The following is a 9457-nucleotide window of genomic DNA, read 5'->3' as shown; positions in this document are numbered from 1 at the left end:
AGCCAGTCACTTACTGCTGAATGAATGAAGCCCAAGGTCGAGCGGGCCCCTAACTGTACTATGCATGTGGATGCCATTCTCCAGATCTGATCATTCAGGCGGGACCCTACAGCACACCTCATTTCTTCTCCCAGAGTGTGTGCTGTCTGTGCTAACATACTAGGAAAATGGATGCAAATTTACAGACTTTTCTAGGTCTCTAGGCTTGAAGTAAATCTTCCAAGTTAATTTCCTTGAAGGACATATTAGTAATTGCCCTGAGCTGAGAAGGGCTTGTGTGATCCTAGAGCAAGGAATTATGTATGTGACTTAATACTACTTAAAAGGAAATAAAATATTGATCATTGAGAAGTGGAATTCCAAGAGCCCTGCAATGGAAGACCTTGCTGGAGGATTTGCCATTAATAAGGTTTGTGACCTTGGGCAAGTCCCCCAACTTTCCCAATCTTACCCATCAGTAAAATAGTCCCTTCTAGCATTGAGATACTATAATTCTATTCTTCAACATCACTCCCTTATACAAAATGCTGGTTCACTCCCTTATACAAAATGCTGGTATTCATTTCCCAGGCCCCTAAAAGAGGACTCAAACAATAAAGATGCCATTTCAAGTGTGATAACCAGCTGTCTCTCTTTTTCTTTTTTTCACCTGCCCAGCAATCACATACAAATCATCTGAGTTCCTCAAGGCTGTTGTTTCTCATCTGGTTAACAATGCTGGTCACCCACCAGTCTGGGAAGATTCATTTGATCATGTCTGTGAAGTGCCTGACCTCATCAAAAGAAAGTGCTCTATGAATCCAAGGTGTTAAAAATAGGAGTGAAACCAGAAGAAGTTTAAACTCGGGGGTAGAAATTTCCTGTGCAGCTCAATAAACTGAGAACCTCGAGAGAGCACATGGCACAACTGAAGGTGAAGGACAGCGTTCTACTGTGGGAGCTGTGACAGTCTATGAGGCATCAAAAGGAGAGACAACACTGTAGTTAGTTGCCAACTATTGGTAAGAAGGCCTGTTTTGTGACCAAAACATGTAGATGATAAACAGGACCACACATCACGGTGCCTAGCCGCTCCGATGAGGAGACGGGGCAACTTGGAATAGGGGATGAGCCGTGGAAAGTCGGAGATGGTGTCCTAATCCCTCTCTAGACCTTGAGCAGATCATCCTCTCTCTGAGCCTCCTCTAGCAGGAAAGGGGTTGGCCAGATGACTTCTTCAGTATAAAGTCCTATCACATGTTTGCAACAAGACTGTGGTCAATTCCCTTAAGCGTCTGGAGTCTAATTCTTCCTGCTTGAGAGGCAGTGGCACGTGGTGGCCAAGAGCTCTGGAGCAAAGCTGTCTTGGTTTGAATCTCAGTTCTGCCACTTTTAAACATTTTCCCCCAACATTTTGTGATGACAAATTTTAAACACAGAAAAGCCGAATGAGTCGTTTAGTGAACACCTGTGTAGCCATCACCTAGATTCATTTTATCCACATCTGTTATCCAGTCAGTTCTCTGTTCACCAATCCATCTTGTTATTTATGTACCTCAAAATGAATTGCAGTCATCAGCGCAGTTCCTCTTCAGCATAATTCTGCCACATTTTAGTTGGGTGATCTTGGGTGAGTCAATGTCTCTTGATGTATGTGGACCTACTGGTACACCTAATGTTGTTGTGAAGTTAATGTACATAAAGTACTTAGGGCCAGGCACCAAGTAATTGTTACCTATTGTTATCGGAAAATTGAGACACTGCAGGACTCACTGTTCCAAAGCAATGGTCTCCAAATCCACTTTTCCCCAGAAAGACCAATTGTCTGGATGCCGCTTCTTAAACAGGATGCAAGATTAAGGAGTCCAATTCTTCCTGCTTGAGAGACAGTGGCACGTGGTGCAGCTCAATAAACTGAGAACCTCAAGAGAGCACATGGCACTTCTTACCAATAGTTGGCAACTAACTACAGTGTTGTCTCTCCTTTTGATGCCTCATAGACTGTCCCAGTTTCCAGCTCCCACAGTAGAACGCTGTCCTTCACCTTCAGTTGTGCCATGTGCTCTCTTGAGGTTCTCAGTTTATTGCCGCTTCGTAAACAGGATGCAAGAAAACTTACACAGGAGATTGTTTCAATGTGCCCAAGTACTGTTACTGAATGGTAGGAGCTTTGCTGTGTCACTGAATGGTAATGAAAACATTCGGACCAAGAAAACAGAAGGCTTTGCCTCACAATCAAGTCATCTACTTATATCGTTCTTTGTCACATTTTTCTTCACAAATAGTTCCAAACTTAGTGGAAGCATAAATAAAACACCTATCGCCTTGACTTAACTATTTGTATTATCCTTTTTTCTGATCCATTTCGTACAGATAGCATGGCAATTCATCCTAAACAAATCTCAGCATGTGCCTCTGAAAAGTAAGGTTGTTCTCCAGCACACAATACTCTTGCCACAAACCTAATTCCTTAATATCATCTAATATAAAGTCCAATGCCTTTTATTAGAGAACCCAGTCAAGACTCATGCATTATATTTTGTTTTTATGTCTCTTTCATCTCTTTCAATCTAGAACAGTCCCAAAACTTTCTCCCTTCATTATTTACCTAATATTGGCTTTTTGGAGAGACCAGGCCAGTTTTTGTGTAGAATACCCTATATTCTAGATTTGTCTGATTGTTCCCTCCTGTCATCCTTTGCTCCATATCGTGCATTTACTGTAAACTAGGAATAATCTGTTCAATTTCATTTCTAGAGTTGGATATAAGGGCATATTTTATTTGTTAATATTTGAAGATTTTCCTCCTTTCTCTTCATGAGGAAATTTAAGTAAGATAAAAAAAAAATGGCAAATGGGCCCAGCCAGAGTGGCTCAGTTGGTTGAGCATCATTCTGTGCACCTGAAGGTCTCAGGTTTGATTCCTGGTCATGGCCCCTGGGTTGTGGGTTTGATCCCCAGTTGGCATGTATGGAAGGCAACAGAATCGATGTTTCTCTCTCTCTCCAAATCAATCAATAAAAAATGTTTTAAATGGCAAATGGTGGGTCAATAGAAACATGGTTTATTAATGAGTTTACTTATTAATAAAAGTTAAACTCAAGTTATCCCTTCAGTATTTTTAGATATATTATTAAAAACTAGTGTGACCTCCATTATCCCACTAAAGGTTTATTTCACTGCAATTTAGAGGCATATTGACTCTCTTCACCCTTTCATGCCATGTTTGTGAACCAGCTGCCAATTCAGAGGAATCACTATAATGTTAATAAACTCAATGCCAATTTTACTTTCTTTTTTAAAGTTGCTTTATTAATTTTACATCATGAAAATAATATTTTTTCCAGAAACTAAGTGAAATTGCCTTGCTGGACAGAGAGTTTTAAACTGAGACAAAACATTATTCAATTAGAAACTAGTAAGAGGAAACAGCAAAAGGTTTACAGAAAAGTAAATCACAAAACTACTAGCTTTTGGAGCAGAGGCCGAATCATTAGCCTCAGTGAAAACCTTAGGATTCAAGATATAAAGCAAAAGTCATAATGATTATCAGGTTCGGGAGTTTGGAAGCATATCACATGCCTCATTTGCTGCTCCCTAGTCTTTCTCCTGATATCCATCTGCTGTTTTGCGATCTTTTCTACACTATCTCCCACTGCATTGTGATCAACACACTTGTTAGATATGGCCCCCCGAAAACTAGGGACAAGTCGCTTAACCCGCCCAAGCCTGACATTTCTTCCAGGCTTCTGGGCTTTGCCTCCTCCCAAAGTGCGAGATTCCTCCTCATTCTGCACAGGGACTTGGTCCCCTCCTTCGTTTTCATGTTGGGCATTTTCCATATTGAGATTTTTTACTGCTCGTTCCTCTTTGGACTCCATTGCTCCTGCTCACCTTTGCCTCTGGGGGCTTCCTGGATGGGCTGCGTGCCCTCAGGGCCACTGGGAGCTGCAACCAAGAAGGGTGCAAGCCTCCTCAGAGTATCGCCAATTTTACTTTCAAGTTGAAAAGAATCTATATATATTAAAGCCTAATATGCGAAGTGTCCCCTCAGGACTTCAACCGGCTGGAAGTTCGATTGCTCACTATGACGTGTGCTGACCACCAGGGGGTGGCAGGAATGAAGGAAGGCCCTGGCCAGCAGCCAGCAGCTGCTAAGGACCTTACCAGTGCACGAATTTTGTACACTGTGCCTCTAGTATTCCCATAACACTTCTACCTTTTATAGAAGAGATATTTTTCTTTTGTTTATAGTTTATTTTAAATGATGATTCTGCTTTCTTGTTACTTTTTGACTTTGAAGGGGTTTAAAACTGGTCTCCCCAAGGTATCCTTTCTGGCATGTGAATTGTTTTTAGCTGAACGCATCAAAACCCTGCAGGTTCACAAGATAGTTTTACCTCTCCCTCAAAGAATTTTAATTAGGGGCCATAAAAACAGTTATCGCTGGAAATAACATTTTAGGACTTATCTGTAGCACAGGGCAACTTCTAATTAATGAACATCTGTTCTTCTCATCTCGTGACTAACCTTCCTCCCTTGTGAAGCCCTAAGGCAGTGATGGCAAACCTAAGACACTGGGAGCTGTGACACCTCTGACACGCGAACTCATTTTTTGGTTGATTTTTCTTTGTTAAATGGCATTTCAATATACAAAAAAATATGTCTTTGTTTTACTATGGTTGCAAATATAAAAAAATTTCTATATGTGACACAGCACCAGAGTTAAGTTAGGGTTTTTCAAATTGCTGACATGCCGAGCTCAAAAGATTCGCCATCACTGCACTAAGGTGATGCTTAGCTCGAAATGTCACTTATACATCATTCTAACTTTCTGTCTTTGAATCACTCATGTGTGTGGTGTGTCTGACTCTCTAAGTATGTAGGATTCCCATACGTATTTATGTAATTAAATTTGGTCATTTTTCTCTTGTTAGTCTGTCTCATGTCTCTTTGAGTTATAGACCAGCTGAAAGAACATAGCAGGGTAAAAGAAAGTTTGGTTCTTCCATGCAACCTCTAAACCATCAGAAGAAATAGAAGAGGAACAAGAATTCACAAAAACTGAAATCATTAGACTCTAAGTGACTGGTCAATCATTTGCTAAGTCAGATCTTTTCCACATGGTCTCTCCATTACTGCTAAAAATAATTTACTCTTGAAATTAATTGGATTTTATAAAAAAGTACCTTAATGACCCTTGCTGGAAGCCAGTCCACCCTTGCTGCTTGACACAGTTTCTGCAGGGAAGAAACATCTGCACAGCTTATGTTTCAAGGGACCTGGCGTATATGGCATGTGTTTGCCCCCCCCCCTCTTAGCGCTATGTGTTTTTAAACAGGACCACCTCCCCAAGAAAAGTGGTTTCCCCAGGGGAGGATTTTTTTCCCCCTGAAGTTAGGGATTAGCAGGACGAAGGAAGGGCGTCAGTAAAACCCCTTAACTAAGTGCCAGGCGGGACGTTAATCACTTTAACCACGATCAATCCCGCTTCAGGTGCATAATCTCTACTTAGGATAATCTCCTTCCGTGACTTCCTTGTAGCTTAGAATGGATAGGATTAAAATCAACTGGTATAAATACAGATGTAACAGGACAATCAAAAGAGAACCTGGCTAGGCTGCTGATCAACTGAACGTTGCTGTCTCCGTGTCATTCCTTCTTTGCCGACTCCATTCACGCCTTTGGGAACCCCTGGACCTGCTGGGGCCGGACCCCGGCAATGGCGGAGGGCAGCGGCTAAGAAAGAAGAAAGACCTGGCAGCAAGCGGGAGCCAGTGATAGTGTCCTCGGTTCGATGTGGGAATATTCCCTGCCCAAAAATTTCCTGGAAAATTGACTAGTACCAAGTGCGTGATAGTTTGGAACTCGGCGAAGACACAGATGTTCCTGTGGAGGGCAACCAGCTAGTCATTACATTTTAAAGGCGATTTCTGTGATTGAGTTGTCTTTTGGAAGACTAAATCCAAGAGGACTTGAAGCTGGTCCTCACCTTGAGGAAGCAGTGGCTTGTTTTCAAGAAGCCATTCCTGATCTCAGGGTCTAGCCAGCATGCCTCATCAAGGAGAAGACTGCTATTTTTTTTTCTATTCTACATGTACCAAAGGTGACAGCTGTCCATTCCGTCACTGTGCAGCTGCACTAGGAAACGAAACTGTTTGCACATCATGGCAAGAAGGACGCTGTTTTCGACGGGTGTGCAGGTTTCGGCACATGGAGATTGATAAAAAACGGAGTGAGATTCCTTGTTATTGGGAAAATCAACCGGGGGGATGCCGAAAGCTAAACTGTGCTTTTCATCACAGGAGAGGACGCTGTGTGGATGGCCTTTTTCTACCTCCAAGCAAAACTGTGTTGCCCACTGTGCCTGAGTCACCAGAGGAGGAAGCGAAGGTGTCCCAGCTCACAGCTCAACAAAACAAATTGTCTGTCCAGTCCAACCCCTCCCCTCAACTGCCAAGTGTGATGAAAGTAGGAAGTTCAGAAAATTTTCCTACCCCCACACATCCGACAGTTGTGATCAATGCTGCAGAGGTTGATGAAGACGATGATGATCCGTTTTCTGAGGAAGGTGATGAAACCAAAACACCAACCCTGCCACCAACTCCCAAAGTTCATAATGGATCACGAGGGGCTTCTGTCCGGAAAGCCGGGGTCAATTTAAAACAAGGTGAACGTTTGAATTTTGGAACAAAAACTCTTGAGGAAATGAAGTCAAAGAAAATGCAGGAAAAGTCCCAGAAGCAAGGTGAAGGTTCTTCAGGAGTTTCCAGTCTTTTACTCCAGCCTCAGCCCATCCCAGGTCCTGAAAGAGAGAACGCCCGGACTGCGGTGAGGACAGGAACTCTCTCCAACAAACAAGGAGAAGAACCCTGGATCAGACTGAGTCTCACCGAGAGACTGGGGAAACGAAAACTTTCTGAAGGCGGTGACAGTGATCCCCCACCTAAGCGTAGCCTTGCACAGAGGCTAGGGAAGAGGGTTGGTGCTTCAGGAACTGACAAAACACCAAAGAGAGTTCAAGTTTCCAAGTCTCTCAAGGAGCGATTAGGTGTGTCAGCTGATCAAAACAACGAGGAGGCAGCAGAGAGAGTTACTGACGTGGGCGAGATCCACGTGAAGACATTAGCAGAAATCCTTCTCGAAAGAGCCAGTCAGAAACGCGGAGAATTGCAAACTAAACTCAAGGCAGAAGGCCCTTCAAAAGCTGATGGTCCTACTTCAGGAGCAAGAAGCTCTTCCACCGTTCGAATCAAAACCTTCTCTGAGGTCCTGGCTGAAAAGAAACACCGGCCGCAGGAAGCAGAGAGACAGAAAAGCAGAAAGGATGTCACCTGCGGCAAGTTAAAGACGGACAGTGACACTAAGAAAACATCGCTTTTGCCACCAACGGTGGCCGACAAAGGCCACTCAGAGGAGCCTGCAGGGAGAACACAGTCTATGCAGGAGGTGCATGTCAAGACGCTGGAGGAAATTAAACGGGAGAAGGCCCGGAGGGTGCAGCAGGGCTCCAAGAGCAGCCCCAGCTCCCAGCCTCAGCCCGAGGCCACCCCGGGGGCGAGGCGGCTTTTCCGAATCACCGAAAAGTCAGGTATAAAAGAAGAGAAGAAACTCCAAGAAGAAAGTGAAGTTGCATGTCAGAGCAGTGTTGCCGGAATAGAGGCTAAAGAGGCTTCAAATGAGACAACAGGAGGGGGCATGAAAATGCCCGTCAAGAGATGTGAGACGATGCGAGAACAGCACATCCAGAAACAGCCGGAGAGGGGAACCTCACAGAAGGAACCATCTGTCCTGCCATCCCCCTGGGGAGACGGAGACGCTGGTCATGCCCAGCCAGCAGACCCGCCAGTGCTCGCTCCTGCGCCCAGCGTCACACGGAGCCTGGCAAAGCGGCTTCCCACCGAGTCACCCCAGAAGGCAGAGGTGGAAACCCCAGGGACTGGCGACTCAACACTGAATGTGAAGTGTGCGGCACGGACCTTGGAGGAAAGGGTCAAAGCGAATCCCACAGTGAGTGTGAAGCCATTGGTGGCTCAAGTGGCCTCTTCCCCCAGACTGGCCCCCAAGCGCAAGGCAGCGGACACCCACCCTGCTGTCATGGCAGCGGTGAAGCGGCTCCGCGCCAGCGGGGTCCTGCAGGAAAGCCCGGCCCAAACAGCGGCCACGGCTGTGGTCCCACTCATCTCTGAGGACAAAGCGGTCACTGTGCCTGAGACAGACAGACCCAGAGACAGTCTTGTGCTGCCTCCAGCCCAATCCTCGTCAGATCCCTCTCCGCCAGAAGTACCCGGCCCTTCCTCCTCCCAAATGGCCACGAAAACTCGCCGACTCAGCACTGCTTCGACAGGAAAGCCCCCGCTCTCTGCGGAGGATGGTTTTGAGGAACTGATATGGGAGATTTCAGGAGGCCAATTAGAAGCCGAGATCGACCTGGATCCTGGGAAAGATGAAGATGACCTTCTGCTTGAGCTATCAGAAATGACTGATAGCTGAAGGTGATAGTAGGACATTTCCAACAAACAAAAACAAAACAAAAAAACAACTCACCAAGGCCGAAGCCGGTTTGGCTCGATGGACAGAGCGTCGGCCTGCGAACTGAGGGGTCCCGGGTTCGATTCCGGGCAGGGGCATGTGCCTGGGTTGCGGGCACATCCCCGCTGGGGGATGTGCAGGAGGCGGCTGATTGATGTTTCTCTCGCATTGATGTTTCTAGCTCTCTATCTCTCTCCCTTCCTCTCTGTAAAAAAATCAATAAAATATATTAATTAAAAAAAACTCACCAAAAAACTGCACTTAGTTTCTTTGTGTGTGTGTGTGTGTGTGTGTGTGTGTTGAAAAAGTTTTACCTTTATTAACTCACTTATCTTTCCATAACTCTGCAAGATGAGTAGTATTTTTACCTCCATTCAACAGGTAAAGAAACAGACTCTGTCCTTAGTTTCACCTATTGTAACATTTACCCAAGATGATCATTTCTTTAGTCTAGAATTTGCCCCAGATCAGAAGTATACCTCTGAATTACCTGCATGTGTCCTAGATTCCTTGGGGTCCTAGATTTTTAAAGTCCCTTGATAAACATTTTGTCCATTTGATGCCACTGTTTAGCATCTTCAGGGAAAAGTTCTTTCTTACCCCTCTCTCCACAAAAAGACTGAGAGGGAGATCCAAGTGAAAGGATGCAAGAGAACTTGGTGGCTCCTTGAGGTGTTATCAGTTTGGGCAAATTCCCCCTTTTTTGTTTTGGGTTAAGCCTTGGAAACCAACCTGCTGGCAAAGTCACAAACAGGTCTTCCGAGTCTTAAACAACCCAATCTGAGAGGTGGCCGCTGATTTACACGCACTATACTTTAAAAAATAAAAAAAAGGGGGGGAGGGGGAGGATTTGCCGGAAGCCAGTCTACCCTTGCTGCTTGACACAGTTTCTGCAGGGAAGAAACATCTGCACAGCTTATGTTTCAAGGGACCTGGCGTATATGGC

General features: G+C 44.9%; 1 protein-coding gene and 1 pseudogene across 1 annotated transcript; one reads left to right on the top strand and one right to left on the bottom strand.

The window, feature by feature from the left end:
* Positions 1–3497: 3497 nt before the first annotated feature.
* LOC102437678 (protein BEX4-like) lies at positions 3498–3860 on the bottom strand. Its single transcript, XM_006086932.1, has one exon. The coding sequence runs from the start codon at positions 3858–3860 to the stop codon at positions 3498–3500; it is 363 nt and encodes a 120-aa protein (XP_006086994.1).
* Positions 3861–6030: 2170 nt separating this feature from the next.
* LOC102424175 lies at positions 6031–8472 on the top strand (annotated as a pseudogene).
* Positions 8473–9457: the final 985 nt, after the last annotated feature.

Source organism: Myotis lucifugus, unplaced genomic scaffold (assembly GCF_000147115.1).
Source record: "Myotis lucifugus unplaced genomic scaffold, Myoluc2.0 scaffold_33, whole genome shotgun sequence".
Classification (NCBI taxonomy): Eukaryota; Metazoa; Chordata; class Mammalia; order Chiroptera; family Vespertilionidae; genus Myotis; species Myotis lucifugus.
Note: the sequence above shows the minus strand (reverse complement) of the source record. Positions and strands in the feature narration are given on the sequence as shown.